The 17,596-nt window shown below is 46.1% G+C and overlaps 1 protein-coding gene across 2 annotated transcripts in view; it reads right to left on the bottom strand.

The window, feature by feature from the left end:
* TMEM241 (transmembrane protein 241) overlaps nucleotides 1–17,596 on the bottom strand; it is an 88,864-nt gene that overhangs the window by 21,965 nt on the left and 49,303 nt on the right. For both annotated transcript variants that reach the window (XM_019546974.1, XM_019546965.1), the window contains exons 12-13: nucleotides 17,027–17,096; nucleotides 11,608–11,701 (exon numbers count right to left, since the gene is read on the bottom strand). In XM_019546974.1, coding sequence (XP_019402519.1) covers nucleotides 11,608–11,701; nucleotides 17,027–17,096 — 164 coding nt within the window. The remainder of the gene's footprint in view (nucleotides 1–11,607; nucleotides 11,702–17,026; nucleotides 17,097–17,596) is intronic.

The raw sequence follows: 17,596 nt of genomic DNA on the forward strand, positions 1-17,596 counted from the left end.
AAGCTAAAGAGTCCCATGGCTCTCAGCCTTTCATTGTAAGGTCTGTTTTCCTGACCTCTGATCATGCGCGTGGCTTTTCTCTGGACTCTCTGAAGCTTGATCTATGGATGCAAGTCAGCGTTTTGCTCGCTTTACTAGCCGCTGCATCACATTGAAGGCTCATGTTCATCTTGTTGTCAATCATGACCCCCAAGTCACTTTCATCTATAGTGCTAACCAGCGTAGCACTGCCGAGCCTATACGCATGCTGCAGGTTTTTCCTCACAAGGTGGAGAACCTAGTGTTTTTCGGTGTTAAACACCATCAGGTTCTCATCCACCCATTTCATGAGTCTGTCCAGATCCACCTGGATCACCCTCCTATCCTCAGGCATGGATGCTTTACCTGAGTTTGGTGTTGTCGGTGAACTTGGCCAGCCCGCTTCTGACACCAATGTCCACATCACTGATGAAGATGTTAAACAGTATAGGCTCTGGGACAGAGCCTTGAGGGATGCCCCCTGGTCATAGCATACCACTATGATTGACTTCCATCAACCACCACCCTCTGGGTCCTACCAATTCCCCAGCCAGTGGATCATAGTGTGGTTGAGGCCACAGTTAGCCAGTTTTGCCAAGAGGTGATCATAGGATACCAGATCAAAGGCTTTTTTGAAGTCAGGATATATAACATCAATCTCTTGCCCCTTGTCCTGGTGACAGGTCACCTGGTTGTAAAAGGAAATGAGATTGGTCAAGCAACACCTATCCACAACAAATCTGTGCTGGCTATCCCTCAGGATGTTGCCATCAGCTAGTCTGTTAAGGATGGCCTCTTTGATAATCTTGTCCAAGACCTTGCCTAGGATAGAGGTCAGGCCGATGGGCCTGCAGTTTGCCAGACCTACTTTCCTCCCTTTCTTGAAGACAGGCATCACATTGGCCCTTTTCCAGTCTTTGGGCACTACACCAGAGCGCCAGGAGTTCTTGAAGATCCGTGCCAGGGGCTGAGCTATGATGCTTGCCAGTTCCTTGAGTACCCTTGGGTGTAAACTGTCAGGGCCGGCTGACTTGAAGGTATCCAGCCTGTCAAGGTGTTCCTTCACGAGGTCAGCATTGATGGAGGGTAAGGAATCTCCCTCACCTGGGCCTTCCTAACCCACAGTGGGCAAGGGCATCCCATGGGACTGATGAAAAACTGACGCAAAGTACACATTAAGCAAGTTTGCTTTTTTCCTAGGCATTGGTTGTCAGTTGTCCCATCTGGTTTAGCAGGGGTCCAATGTTGCCCATGCTTTTCCTCCAGCTCCCCACATATCTAAAAAAGGACTTTTTATTGTCCTTGATATTTGTAGCTAGTTGGAGTTCTGTCACAGCCATGGCTTTCCCGGTTTGCTCTCTGCAGGTCCGGACCAGAGCAGAGTATTCCTCCTTGGTAGTGGTTCCAGTCCTCCATCCTTTGTAGGTCTTCTTTTTAAGATGCAGGAGGTCCGCCAGTTCCTTGGAGAGCCAAGCGGGCTGCTGTGCCCTTTTACTGCCTTTCCTCCGAGATGGAATAGACTTTGCTTGTGCATCCAGGATTGCTCCCTTGAGGAGCAACCACTCATTTTGAACTCCCTCCCCTTTGGGTTGTGGCCCTTTAGGGCCTCACTGACAAGCCTCCTTAGCTTGTCAAAGTCAGCTTTCCTGAAGTCAAGGACTTCTGTATTACTGACTGATTTGCCAGCTTTACGGCGGATGGTGAAGGTGGTCAGCTTATGGTCACTGTCACCTAGCTTCCCTTCGATCAATAGATCATTGATTAGGTTGTCCCTAGTTGCCAGTACCAGGTCAAGCAGTGCTTTGCCTCGTCGGCCCACAGACTTCCTGCATCAGATAGAGGTCATTCATGCATGAGAGAAAGATTTGCAACCGCTCGGATTTGGCTGAGCGCTCCTCCCATGAGATGTCTGGGTAGTTAAAGTCTCCCATGACAACCATACGCCAGGAGTACACAGCCTCAGCCAATTCCCTGGCAAACTCCTGGTCAAGGTCTTGACCCTGGGTAGGGGGTCTGTAGTAGACTCCCACCACAGTATCCCCTGTGCCATGTTCCCACGGATTTTAACCCAGAGGGTCTCAAGTCGTCCACTGTGGGTGTCAATGTCGGCTTGCAGGGATGCGTAGCTTTCCTTGACATAGAGAGCTACACCTCCGTCCCTTTTGTCCACTTGATCCCTCCTGTACAGGGTATAGCCGTCTATACCTGTGGCTTAGTCATGGGTGGAGTCCCAACAGGTCTCCGTTATCCCTGTGACGTCATAGTTATTTGCATTTAGCAGGAGGACAAGTTCCTCCTGTTTATTCCCCAAACTCCTGGCATTTGTGTATAGGCATGCAAGTGTCCCCTTGGGGGCCTCTGCCTTGCCTACCACTCGTTCCAGGGCTGAGGCAGGGGTGGGCTCCCTTAAGTGCCTTGGCCTGCTGGTTTTGCAAGGGTTGCTCAGCAGGTCAGCAGTGGCGGTAGTCCCCCCATCCCCCAGCAGGCTTAATTTAAAGCCCAGTGGAGCAGGTCAGCCAGTCTGGCTGAGAAGAGCCTCCTCCCCAGCAGAGAGCGGTGGAGGCCATCCCTTCCCAGCAGCTCGCTGCCTCTCTCACCAAAGAGAGGGCTGTGGTCATGGAAGCCAAAGCCTTCCTGATGACACCAGCTCTGCAGTCTTTGGTTAACTACAAAACAAGATTAAAACGTGTGCTTTGCATGTACTACAACGTTGCATCATGTAGCAAGGTATAACTCTACTGTACTAAATACTTCAGAATTTACCTACTTAACAGTATCACGTATGAAGCATACTACATGTACATTTTATATGGATAATTACTCTATAGGCAGTCCTAGAAAACATTAAGCTCTTTAAAATTCAAACTTTCTGTTCTTGAGAGATTCCATGTATCCAACACATTTCAGCTGTTCTTATAAGAGGGGCTCCTTATTAAACTGTATTAATGCCCAAGGGAATATGTTCCATTTAGCTTCATGGTCATGTTACACACTGAGGGGTTGTTATGGAGACTGTTTTGAAGTCTTCCCAGCAATTCCAGTGTGTAATTAGTGTTGGATGCTACAATTGCAACTATCAAGTGGTCTCCATGGAAACCACCAGAAAACCCACACTTTTAAGGCTTCAGCAATTGGTCTTTATCAACACTGCTTTTTACAGACTTAAGATATTGTTAAGAGCACACTGATTGCCTTGTTTGTTGGTCAAGTTCATACAGGGCAAATTATTGTCTTCTGATACATGTATGCATGCATGCATGCAGCTTACATGGAGATCATCGGGAGTCACCTCTGAGTTTCCAGGGATAAAATCTATTCTATATAATCTAAATTGAGGATGATATTCCTATAAGGAAAAGCATAAGAAACTTGTCTTCTAATGTTTGTATATCTAGTACACACTTTTACATACAGGCCAATTTAACATTCAAAACCCCCTCCCTTTTAATCCTTCACCCCTCAGCCCACTTTTTTATGCATATTTGAAAGGCTTGAGATCATGGAAACTCCTTCTCTGGCTAAAACCTAGGCAATGCTCACCTTGGAGCACATCCATGTCACTCAGATCATCTGCCAGAAGAGGCTGAACAAGTTTGGTGCAACATCTTCCCTCTCTGGTATACAGCTCTTCAACATGTAGGCAAGAGAGCAGCAGGCACGAGCTTATAAAATACTCTTACAACCTATACTGAAGCCCCATTTTAAGATAATACACCATATTAACAGCACTGCATCAGAGTTTATAAACCTCTTGCATAAATAGCTTTATAAGGTCCAAACCAAGGAAGCAAGGAGATTGTCAGCCAAGAGCTACTGTCATTTTAGTTGTGTAGAGCTGAACAAAGGTAAGGAAATGCCATATTTTCTCACATACAACATGCCTCCAAATAAAACATACACTTTTTTTGGAAAGTAGAAAGTAACAAAAAAATAATAATATATTTCCAGGGTCCTGGCCAACTGTGGGACAGAGTAAACCCTTGCACCTGCCCCTGACCGAAATTGAGTCAATCTGGCTGCTGAAGCCCCACGTCTGCAAGCTAGATCAAATGGTTCCATAGGCCAGATTTGGCTTGCGGGCCATAGGTTGCTGAGCCCTGTATTAAGAGATGGAGGGACAGTGAACCAGACATACATTTTCTTCCTCTTGGTATTTTTGTTGCTGGAATTGCAGCAGAAAATGCTCCCACATCATGTGAAAGGAGAGGCACTTAGCAGAGAAATCTTTGAGGCCTAACAAATAGAAATCAAAAGGCAATGAAGAATAAGTTTCTATCCCCTTTTTCCCCATCTGTAGTGAGCAGTGGCATAACTAGGGCAGCTGTACCAGGTGCTGAGCTGTGGGGAGTGGTTTTGGAAAAATCAACTGCTGCTGCAGCCACATGATTGCGTTCACAATTGCACAGTGCTGTAGCAATGGGAAGTTGCCCTGGGTGTCGCACTTGCCCTAGGTACCTGGTCATATCATTACAGCTCTGGCAGTGAGTCCTGAAAACAAAGCAGGTATAATCCATTTGCTGCAATGGAAGAACACATCTGGACATCACTTCCTTAGCAAGATATACACACACTGGGAAATTAGATACTGGTACTTTAGAGCTATTCTAAGGAAACAAGTCACTGCCCCAATCTCTCCTCTCCAATCTCCAAATGTCCCCGTGCATAGTGGTATGGCTGCCCTGGGCTGGAGTTAATTATATTTGAGGGAGTGACAAAGGAACATATTATTTCACAAACTCAAAGTGCTAAGGCCATCTCTGACACCCATCACTAGAAATTATTTAGCCTGGAAGTAAAATATCCAAAGACACTGAAGGAAGAACCAGTGCAGCTGTCAGATAAGGCTAGGATAGTATGGTTTTGGTTGGGTGTGTGAAACTACCACCAACAGCATCCAGATATGTTGGCTCTGGTAAAACTGAAATATGAGGAGGCCAAAGAGAAGATAGAAACAAGCTGTAGTTCAGACATTATTAACTTTCTTCTCTGAAGAAGTATTTAAAAAGCCAGCAGAAGGGCCACTGTTGTTTGAAGGCAGAAAAAAGAGGAAGAAAAAATAATCCAAAATCTACTTCCCATTATCTTTCCTCGTCTTCTTTTTCCTCACAATAAGTTGTTTCAGAGGCTCCTGCTGGGTCCAGGTCTATTGCTTCACCAAATTTTAATGAGATAATAGTATACTATCAAGTGGTAGATTATTCTCCCATAAACAGCCAGTGCACTGATAAAAGATAGCACAGTAATGCAATGACACTGCTCCTCTAACTCAGCAATTTCAACTGCTGTTGGGAACTCCAAGAAACAGGCAACATTTTTAATGTTTAAACACAGATTAGCAGCCTAAATCTAAATAAACCTCACTGACAGCACTACTGGTCTAGATACAGAAATTACACAGAAACGGGTATAAGTGATTGGAAACTGCTCTAAACCTGTAACAGTGTGTGTCTACATGAGACTCTTAATGCCCACTGAACTAATTCTACTGTGCATTAGTGCAGCTGGCAAAAACCAAGCTAAAGCGTGTGGCAGGGCACTGGTAGTGCCTGCTACTTTAAAGACTGGGCAAAGGAGGGGCAGTGCCTGATTAAGGTGCCATTTTAAAGCTCTGCTCCCTGAGCTGAGGGCAGTTTGTGACCACCCAGCAGGGAAGAAACACCTCTCTGCTGAGCTCTGCCAGGAACACCTTGGAGGTGAGAGTGAAGCTATGGGAATGACTTGGAGACCTCACTGGTCCTGAGCATGACCTAAAACTGCACCCTGGTGGGGCAGGAAGGCCTGGCTGGACTGCTGGTGATGCAGCAGACCCCAGGTAAATGCCAAGAGTCAGCACCTCCCCAGTGTGAGATGGGTCAGGGTGCCTTAACGCAGCCCCCACCTTCGGGTGGGTTACTTAATGCAGGGAAGGCCAGGTAAGCTTCTTGAAGTGCCTGAGCCTGCTGGGGTGAGTGATCCCGGGGGCCCAGGCATGCTTTGCAAAGCACCTGAGCTGGGAATGGGGACCCTGTGGATGGGCATGCAGCTTAGATGTGACCCAAGGTACCCAACTGGCCCATGCTGGGGCCAGGACCCAAAGGGGGGGTCGAAGGGCCAAGGCAGCCCACTGTGAGGGATGCCCAGAGCAGAGAGTCTCAGGATCCTGACTGACCTGAGACAGGGCCAGGGCTTAAGGGGGAGCCAAAGGTCCCAGAAACGGGACCACATCTAATAGGCAAAGGGTACGTCTGAGTTTAGTTGTCTGGGAAGCCATCTGTGAGGCTTGGGCCACAGTGTAGGGATGGAATGGAACTGTGGATATCTCCCTAAACATTGGGGTTCAAAATGGGCAGCTTCCTACGTAATTAACACCTCAATACTATTACATTAAGGCATGGTGGGCAAGTGAGGGGGGCAGCTGGCCCATAGGCAGGAGGCAGGCCGGTGCTTGCACCAGGTGTGAAAGCTTGCCCCCGTCACAATACACAGTAGTCCAGTGAGCGTTAAGCATCACAAAAAAAGCATTTGAAAAACTGACGCAAAGTACCCGTTTAATAGGTTGGCTTTTTCCTGGGTGTCCGTTGTCCCATCTGGTTCAGCAGGGGTCCAATGTTGCCCTTGCTTTTCCTCTGGCTCCTCACAGATATAATCAGTTTAGGTTAGACCAGTCTATTGAACCCTCACCAGAAACCCTCCCAACTCAAGTTAGGTTGCAGTTCCCTGACATCCCAAGATGCTTTGTGAACTCTGCTAACCCTCCCTGCAGGGAGGGTGGACTAGTCTCCATGCACACTAGTCTGCTCCGATTGAGCCACGTTTGCCCTACCCTGGGCTGTCACAGAACTGAGACAGCAAAGCCTCTGTTCCCTAGCTCTGTGCCCTCCCTGAAATGGTCAACCAGGTGGGGGGGTGGAGGAGGTGGGGGAGCAGAGCCCCACCCGGCCTCAGTGCTCCCCGTCACCCCCCCCACAGGGGTCTGCCCAGCTAGACGGTCCTGTGCAGTGGGGGCTTTTCTGCACTACTGTGCCTATCCGGCTAGGCTGGCTAACCAGATGGGCTACACAGTCCTGCCCCCATCCCCTACTGCTCACAGGCACCAGCTTGCTGGGGGAGGGCCAGGCTTTCTAGCTGGGCAGGCACAACATGGTGGGGGGAAGGTCCCATCATGTGTGGCCCTCCAAATGTGCTGGCTAGGCTTGGAGGAGCCGGGTCTACATGACCAGGGGCCTCCCCTTTCACTCCACCCCTCTGCCCCACCACAGCAGGGCTGGGGATAGATTCTGTGCTGGCTCTCCCTTCTCTGTGGCTGACAGCAGGGTGTGCTGGGCAGCCCATCAGGGATGGCCCCTGCTAAGCTAGGTGTGGCTGCCCTTGGCAGGCTGGGAGGCATGCAGGAATACCCCCTGCCTTCTGGCCTCGGTCACTGCCTGCCTCCCCCAACTGAAGGGCAAATGTGATTTTCCATTCACTCACAAGCCAAACTACACAGCTTAGAGAAATCCACGTAGATTGGACTAATTCTGCCTCTGGCTTTTTGAATGTCTGTACTTAACCTTAGAGCTCATTAGAGTTGTCACCAGATGTTTCTGTTTGTGTATGTGCGTCTCCAAGTTGTTCTTTCCGGTACATGACCCAAGCTACTAACATATCTTTCAACTAAAAGCATGCAGCCCCCACATATCTTCAAATTATTCATCTTTTGGAGTTGCATCTTTGCAAAATGGTGACAAAGGAGGTAGAGCATTTCTTTTGTATATCTTAAGGGCAGTTTTTGGTGTATGGCCCATTTAAAAGATTGACATTTGGCATTATAGTAGATGTGATTAATACAGACAGCACTGGCTTTCATAGAGACTATGCAGAGTGCATTTGTCAGTAAAACTATTGCACATAACATATTTACACTAAACCCAGCATTTGTCTATGCTCATAGAATCTTTCAAATCTTGTTACAGACTAAAGAACCTTAAAATCTTCCGGCAGTGAGTAACCTACTAAAGCAACAGTATCATAAATGCAAATTTAAGTCCCTCCTCTAGTTTTTAACTGAATGAAAAATAAAAAGGACGAGGAACCCAGCCATCTAGACTGCAGAAGGAATGTCTTCTTGTGTCTGTAAAGTGGTACCTTTAGATCTCCTTGCCAGTTTATTGGTGCATCAGTGCTTAAGAAGAAATGAATTGATGGCAGCTATCACAGCAATCAGTTCATCAGTCATAAAGGTACAAAGCATCCAAATGGAAAACAGATTCTTCATTCTCTGAACCCCCCCCAGAGGCTGTGCTGCTGTCTGAGGACTACAGCACTCTCCTTTCTTGGCTAGCTCTCAAGACAAACATATTCTGGCCTAAACTGCTGCTTCTTTCCAACTGATGGTAAAAACTCCAGTCAGTCTGAGATTTTAGGAAGATGATTTGGGGAAGTACTCAGTCCAAGAAAAATGCTCACGTGGGAATGTAAAGCCGCTGTTGTGATCCAGGGCTTTTTTTTCCATTGGATCTTGTTTCCCTCCTCCTGTGTGTCCAGATTCAAATAGTTTCTCTCTCTCTATTATTTCTTGTTTATATAAACTTCTACCCTTGACACTTTTAAAGATACTGTTACAACTATGACTATAATGTATTCTACAGTTTTAGGGCTTCTGATCTGAAACCTGCAGCTAGGACAGCATGTGCTGTAATCAAGTCAGCCCTCACATGCCACACAAGGTTGATCTATGGGTCACTATTTGGTTAGGATATTTCCAAAGGACAGCTAGCTGCAGGAGGAAGTAATGCTGGTGATTCAGTTGGTAACATAACATTTTTTCCAATGAGTCAATATTTGAATCAACAGTCCATTTGTGGTGATGAGTTAACTCATGACGTCAGGATTGGTGCATTAACTTCACTACTGTAGTCAAATTCCAGCTGAGATAACTGCATTCTGTCTACATAAATGCCCCTCCAGCCCCATTGGCACGTAGTATTCTTTTTTTGCTGTTCCAAAGCTATTGTGTGCATTTTTGTTATATTAAAGCTGCATTTCATTCATGCATGCAGCAATTCCAACATGTTTCTTAAATGTCTCAGAAAGGCAGGTGCTTTAATTATATGTTTTATAATGATCTTTGAGGCACAGACAACTTGTAGGGGGGCCATGGGGAGGCACATGCCCCCCTGACAGGGCTGTCCCCGCTGCTGCCAGTGTCTACTCGCCAGCTCCGCCCCCGCTGCTGATGCTAGCGGAGGCGCCTACAGGAGTTGCCAGCTCCTCCCCCACTGCTGACGGCTTCTGCAGGTACCCCCCAGACTCAGAAGGCACCAGTCACCCACGCTTTGAGGGGTATAGGTTGTATGTCGTTCTAAGGACATAGGCAGGCAAGGTTCTTTGGTTAAATCCACCTACAATAGTTGGAAAAATTCTTATTTGCAAGCTTTTGGGTACAAACACCCTTTGTCAGGCATCTGAGAGATAAGAGTCACTTTAGAAATGCAAGCAGTCTATTTAATAATTTAATACGTGGAGCTATAGGCATAGTGCATGTACCCAGCACCTAGTTCCTTTTACATGCAAAGCCAGGCACTTGAATTGAGCAGTGCGGTCAAAAATGCAGTAAAAGCAACAAAGAAGGAAGAACTCATTTTCTCTGCTGCAAAAACTTTTCCAAAATAAAATCATTATTTGAGCGTAGTACTTTCTCATGAACAAATGTAACCTTTGTGGACTGATTACAAGAAAACAAATACAGACTAAATTACCAGAAAGACACCAAACCAAACCTTTAGCTGGTGCAAACTGAGAAAAATCTATCAATTTACAATGACATGAACACCTTCTCTGAAGGATACATCTATGTGGCCAAACCCAGCTAATCTCCCAAATCTAACAATCCCCACATGCTGAAAAAGCTTTGATCTATTTCAGACTTTGCGGTTCTTATCCATTTCAACTGTGAAGGGCCTGAATCTGTTTTATACGATCATATTTCTTACCAATTCCTCCTGGATTTTTTCATACTTCATAAATACCACATATAGAACCACTTATCCACAATATCTGTGAACAGGATAAGCTATTCCCATTTAGAATGCACTTCTCCAGAGCATATAAAATCATTTTAAACAGCAAGCTTTAAAATCAGTTGACTTGCTACCAAAAACCAACACGGAGGTTACAGTAATAAAACTCCACCGCCAGACATTTCTTGGAGCTCTTAAGAGAAGTTGAAGCCAGCAAGAAATACCATACAATTGGCAGTTTCACTGAGCCATAATTCAGAAATGCTGAATACAGAAACACCAGCAACAATCCTTTCCTGCCATCACCAGAACAAGCTGAGAAGTCATTTTACTATAATGTGTAAATAAAAAACACTATACGATTTTTTAAAAACAAACAGCAACTCCATTCATCTTCATAGGAAAGCTTCAAAGAACTAACTGCCCCGGGCAGTCATGGCTTTAGGAGGTTGCACCTGGTAATGATTAAACTGGGTAATACATGGAAAAAGGAATAACACTGGCTCTTCTGACTTCATACACCATGGCTAGCTGAGCCATTAACTACTTAATGCAAGAATCAGGCATTTGAGATTGCCATGCTGGTAACAGTGCCAAATTCGACTCCTATGGAAGCCAATGGGAATTCTGCCATTGACTTTGGCTCCATGGCTCTGAAAAATCAGAGCTGCTGGGAGGAAAGATGATACAATGGAAACAATTACTGGTGGACACAGATGTCCTTCTAAGAAGCTGCATCTTCCAGCAACATATCACTTTTGGAATCAGTAGGCCAAATCCTCAGCTGCTGCTAATCAGCACAACTCCACAGATTTTAATGGAGAAACCACAATTTACATCAGCTGAGGATCTAACCCAGGGGTGATCGACTCCCAGCCTGAGCGCCAGAGACTAGCCCTGCCACCATGTCTTCCAGCCCACAGGGCTCCCCCCGGCCCAAAATTTTAGCAGTGGCTAGCAGTCCCACTGTCCCCCTGCTGCCAACATTTCTGAACCTATGGGGAGCTCCACAGGCCAGATAGTGTAGCCCTTGCATGCTGGATAGGGCAATGCAAGGCCCAATCCCAAAACACAGGCTTGCACAGGAGTGGCACAGGGCCCCAAGGAGACTGATCCTGGCACAGAGGGCCAGGCAAGGACAGTTTTTTGTTTTTTTGTTTTTTTGGGGGGGGGGAGGGTCAGTTCCCAGTGTCTAATCCCAGCCTGTAGAGGCAGCCCGAGGCCTGATGCCAGTGTGCAGAAGTCAATGGGGATGGTGCAGGCCCCAGGACCCGATCCCAGCACGTGAGGGAAAACCAAGGTTGCGTGGAGCCTGATCCAGGCATGTGGAGACAATGCAGGGCTCAATGCTGTTGCACAAGACCCAGTCCAGCACACATACTAATCCCACACCACTCATCTGGCCCACAGGTCAAACACCACTGATCTAGCCCATTATTTAAGGTACTCTCACATGATCAATAGTTGCCATCTCAGGCCTGCTCTGTACACATTGTTAAATAGACAGATGCAAAGAGAGTCCAATAAAAACCAAAGACATGGAGATTTAAGTTCACAGTTCTGCTTCTGGAGAGCAGTTTCTTATAAGTTTTGCTGATTGTCCCTCTCTTACCTTTGCAAGGAAACTCCAGGCTGCATACTGCCATGAGGAGGTACAGTTTTTTAGTTTCACTGTGTGTAACATCAGAAAGAATCCCAGCAGTCCACTGTAAAGGGCAGGGAAAGCTTCCATTAATAAAGTATCTTAGTGTCTATCAAGCAGACCCTTATGGGTTTCGTGTTATCTTTTTTTCTAGCACAAAACTTAATATTCATCACTATAGCTGATGTGATTTAAGTGTTGGAGTAGATGATCTTTATTTCCAGAACAAAATAACCTGGTTTTGTTCAACCTATGGCTAAAATGACATTAACATAGATGGACTAGTCTCATGCTAGATAATCCAAGGGTAAAAAATGCAAGTTTATTGCCAGAAGATTTTGACTTAAGGCATTTAAATGGCTCCACTGAAACAAAGATTTTAGTGCGAGCAGCATGTCTACATTTGGCGGATATCATCAATCCTATTTCTATGGGACCTTAAGCTGCAAAGAACACTAGAGAATTTCAGTTTAATACAGTCAAGTCACTTAATCTTCACAAAACCAAAAGTTCTGATAAAAATATCAAATGCCCTTTAATTCTTATAGGTAAAGAATAAATGAATTAACCTCTAATGCTGTGGAATACAATGTCCTGAAACTCTCACCTGAAGTGATTCTCAAAATTACGTAGGATTAACTAGTAAAGGGGAGAAGGAAGGAAATTTAAGGAGTGGTTTCAAAATTATGGTGGTTTCAAAGACTAAATTATGGCCTTGCCAGTACAAATGTCATGGGTAGCAGCATAGAAGGGGAGAGAGACTCTATGGAGCATTTCATTATGAAGAGATGGGGCTTAGAACTGCACTACCCCAGGCATTGAGCCAACACTGTTTGCTCCACGGCTGAAACAGCATGAAGACAAAGACCAAGACAGACTCCCTGGATCGCAAACTCCTTTCTGAGCTTGAGTCAGGGAGAACACAACCAAGTGCTGTCCAATGCTCATGACTCAAAGCAAAACTATGACTCATTATTTCTGTATCTTGACACACCAAATAAAGGGGAAATCAGTGTAAATGCAAAAGAGAAGTTACTCTAATTTCATGCAACTGAACTGTAACCACAAGATCCTGAAGAGTTACATGCTGCTAGAAAGGCAGAGAAGGTTGGCTGCAGCTAGGAAATGTTATCTGGTATTAATAAAAAAATGGGCTGGGAAAAATTGCTAAGCACTTATGATGATACTAAGCTGGAAATGTCATAGCAAGCTCCAAGATACGCACCTCCACATCAGACAATCAAGACTAGGTACTTACAATAAGCAGAGGAACATTTCTTCTCAGAAAGACTGTTTATAATGAAAGAGAGATAAAATGGCCCCTTGGATAAATAGTTGGTATATCAGTATTGTATTTCTTTTAGAAAACAGCTAGTGGGCCTTACTGTATAATAGTAAACGAACTGTTACAAAAGACACTGGTTGCCAGGATTTAAACACTAAAATAATTAATGGTGGGATTTGCTGAGTTAGCAACCTATAAAATAAATGGGGCCATTCACACCTCATGAATTGTGTCAGACACTTCACTTTCTGAAGGACACGGTTGCATCAGTCATACTTGCTTCACATTCTGAAGGTTTTCTTCAGACCCACAATTGTTAATGGTTTACTTTTTAAAAGGAACTGGAAACTAAGATGTTGGAGGACAGTTGAAAAGCCTTGTCCTTACACCCTATTTTCTTGTGTTTCTATTGTAGGAAAAAAATGGTGAACTACTATTTCATGCTATGGGTGGTAGAATCCAGACACAGAAGTGGTGAAGGAAGCCTAAAACACTGGTGACAAAAATTTGAAGCACAAATGAATTTGGGAACATCTCCTCTAGCTGCACTCTCTTGGCCTGAGGTTGGGTTTTGCTTATATGAAAAGAAACAATGAATAATTAGCTTAGAGATCACAGAATAAACTACACTGCAATGCCTGTTCCAGAATTGCTTCCAGTGTGGAAATTAAATTTCCAGAATAGAATCACTTTTATTGTAGAGCATATGAGGAAATTATTCCAGAATAGCTATGCTGCTGAGTTTTTCCTCCATGCAGACAAAGACTTAAGGGTGCTAGTTAATCATGAGCAGCACTCAAATAATCATGACTATTATTGTTTTTCACATTATATCAACCCTTTTAAATAGATAACAAGATAAAAGTAAGAAACGTCCCAAGAAATAACAAATAGTTTTGTCTCATTTTGAAAGAGAAGTAAAAGTTAAGAATATTTACTTTTTTAGATTGGTTAACTAGAAGAAATCTAGAGATCTAAGAATGGATAAAAGTTTCAGAGTACTAAGGAACTGTGTAACGCATGCTGATGTAATTCTCGTAGGACATTAGTGGACTGTGAATTCTTGCTATGGAAAATAATAAGACAGTTGTTAAAGCCTTCCCTTTTTACTCACCTAACACATTCTGCCACATAACAAGGCATACAGGCAAACTAACCGTTCTGGGGACTAATATTTTGAAATGACAGCAAACAGCAAATTTAACAAAGACTAAGCTGAGTTGGGAAGTACTTCAAAGATTCTTTCCATCAAAGCCTTCTCATGCTATGTACAAAATATTTTACTGCAAGCAGGGAACTCCTCCTGGTCTCAACATACTTGAACATATAAAAGGCGCACACCACCCTGCATGATGGAACAAGGACTATTGGAGTTGAATTTCAAGGCCTCAGTTGCATTTCCAGAGGAAGTCATTCCTCTACAGCTTTACTGCCTTGTTCCAGCAGAGGTTGGTACATCTAACCCATGTGTTACATGCTTCTCACTTTCAACTGAGATTCAAGTTTAGAAGTCAACAGAACCATTATTTCACAACTGAGGCATATCCAGGGTGGAGGGGAAGTCATTGGAGTGCAGTCATACTCCCTATTTGATTCCTACTCCCTTCAAAAAATAAACGAACTGCCCAGCCAGGACAGACACATTTCTATTTAGGCAGAGTTGAGGAAGTTAACTGACTTCATGGCTCACTATTATCTATTTGATTTCTGCTAATCTCTTCGCCCCATAATTGTTAATGACCCCTGATCTTTCTCTAAATCAAGCTCTTCTTTCTTCTATAGTTATCCTGGCTGTTTTATACCTATGGTAATGTCTCTGCTCATCCCCCAACAGGTCCAGTAAGCTCTGGTGCTTCCTAAGAACCTGCACAGGGTGGCTTTGTTCCTAGGGCAGAGGTCACCAATGGGTCAATCTCAACTGGTAGATTGACCAGTAGATCTTGGAGCTTCTTGCAGTTGATTCGAGGCTGGGGTGGGGGGCTGAACTCGCCTGTGCAAGCATGTATGCGCCCCACCCCCAGCCCAGCAGGTCAGTCTGTGGGGGAGGGAAGGGGCCAGATCGAGGCCTCCGCAGTGAGGGACAGAGTGCCGCAGGGGTAAGTTGAGTGGCGCCTTGGGCAGGTGGGTGGCAGGAGGACCAAGCCCAGGCAGCTCATCCAGGGGCTCACGGGGCCACCACTGTGTGCACACTGGAAGAGGCCCCAGGGGGCATGTGCCCACCATCTATGCATGGCAGAGGCAGCTGCTGTTGCGGGCTGGGCTTTATGCCCCAAGCCCTTCTGCAGCCCACCCCGAAGCAGCCCGATGCCATGTGCATCAAACTGCTGGGCAGGCAGGGGACAAGGCTCAGCCCAGGGCGGGACACATGTAGCATCGAGGCACTCCTAGGCGGTCTGCAATAGGGCTCAGGGCACAAAGCCCAGCTCGCAACTGCAGCTGCCTCTGCCACAGATAGACGGGGGAGTACATCCTACCCCCCTGCAAATGCCAGGCAGTGCGGGCGGCTGCAGCAGCTGTGAAGGAGGGAGGGAGTGGGGATGGAGCAGGGACAGGCCCTGCACAGCCTGGGTGCTCTGCACAGCGGTGGTTTGGGCTGCACTGCACTGAAGTTACCCTGGACAGCGGCAGCACTGGGAGAAGGGGCTACGGCCAAGTTTTAGGTGCCTGCAGCACCCCACTTAGCCTCGCTCCCAGCGCCACCCAGTGCACCCCAACCTCAGCCTGCAGCAGCAGCCAGCCCAGCCAGCATGCAGACACAGGGGTACATGTCCCCCGTGCCCTCCTGGGGTGCATGCCCCGCCTTCCCAACAGCCCTTTCCCCTCCCGCCCTCCCCAGACTTACCTGCTGGGGGGGGCATGCCTGCAAATAATTTTTTCTCCCTCTGCCTCGATCTGCCACCCCCCTTCCCTCCCCACAGACTTGCCTGCTGGGCCAAGGGGCCGTGAGGGCGGGTGTGGGTGGCACATAGTAGATCTTGGGCTGCTTTTAAATGCCAAAAGGTGATCTCCTACTTAAAAAGGTTGGAGACCACTGTCCTAGGGGATTCAAACCTACAACAAATCAGAGACAGGGAAGGAAGGGGCAGGTCTAAAAGCAGGCTGAGCTCTGCATCAGTCAAAGGCAGGAGAGAGTTGTGAAGGTGAGGTGAAGTAGTAAGCTACTGCAGTGACCCTTTCCTGAGTTACTCATTGCAGTAGATGAGGGAGACTGTGGGAGGCTGAACTAGCAGTGGCATAAACCAGGCATGGGTGAATGAGAAGTTGGTTTCCCCAAGTAGAAGCACTCCCAGTGGCTGAAGCAAGTCCTCCCCTGACCCCAACTGTTTGTTATCTTGAGGGTAGAAGACAACATTAATCAGCTATAGACATGCTATGTGGAGGTGTGGGAGGGCCAGTTACAACCCCACCCCCAGGATTGGGGGCCCACAAGGGGAGCAGACAAGGTTTCTGGGAGAAGGGGGCCCTGTGGGGTAAAGGGATGTGGGGTGAGAAGGGGCTGGGTGGAGGTCTGTGGGGGTGAGATGGGCTGAGAGGTGGATTGGGAGCAAGAGGGATTTTGGGTGAGGGAGGCCCAGCAGTGTCAGGGGCTGCAGTGAGGTTTGAACCCTCAGAGGGGAAGGGAAATGCTCAGTGGGGTGTGAGAAGGATGGCAAAGAGTCGGTGGAGCTGAGATGTGAAAGGGATGAATATGTGCAGGATGCATTGGGTTCATGGGGACAGTGAGGGGGCACGATAGGACTCAGTGCGGCATGAGGGTGCTGAGCAAGGGGGTATGCAATTTAGTGGGGACAGAGAAGAGCTAGGAGGCATTTGACATGGTAACAGCTGTAGCCTTGCCCAGCACTACAGGTGTCTGCCCCGCACTGGAGCTAGCAGCGAGCACCCCACAGATTCAGCTATATCTGTTTTTGCTTGGATCATAAACTGAATAAATACAGCTCTAGGCTTCTAGCATAATAGTAAAGCTTCTAGTGTCCTTTTTTATTAGAGAAAAATCTTAATTTTGTTTTGGAATAATGCATCACACCTCCTGCACCTCCCCTTTTCAAAATCCTTGATCCACCCACGTTTCATAACAGTCGCATACCTTATTACAGAGGTTACCTGGCACAACAGCTGCTGTGAAATCTGTAGAAGTACAGGAATGGAAAGTCCAAGGCACTAAGGAGATCACCTGAGGGACAAAGCAATACACTCAGTGGGAAACTGGAAAGAACACAGTTACAAACAACAGGGGGACAGCAATTAAATGGATATTATTTGAGTTTTCACAGGTACCTAACTTTCATTTACCAAAGTTTCCACATTTCCATTCTTTTTAATGCGTCTTTCCTGATATTCTCTGTTCTAGCTGGCTCCAATCTTATTGAAACAGGCAAAGGAGTTGTAGAAAGTGTAGGAGTAGTCTTTGCTAATACATTTCTAATGTTCTACAAATGACTGCATTGAGACTGAAATTTCCAATGAACAGCACATGGTCTATTCACCTTTCAGCCTGAGGCCCTCAAAGTGATTTCTGCCCACTGAAATCAGTTAATTTTTTGGTTACATACTGTGCAAAAGGGAATATTTACATATATCTTTGCGCAGTAAATTCTACCACGTAGTGCAAGTCAGAAGGTTTAAAAAAGAAGTTCTTCTAAATATACACTGTAGGGCCAAGGTATCTTTGCA

The sequence above is a fragment of the Crocodylus porosus genome, unplaced genomic scaffold (genome assembly GCF_001723895.1).
Source record: "Crocodylus porosus isolate Cpor-Errol unplaced genomic scaffold, CroPor_comp1, whole genome shotgun sequence".
NCBI lineage: Eukaryota > Metazoa > Chordata > Crocodylia > Crocodylidae > Crocodylus > Crocodylus porosus.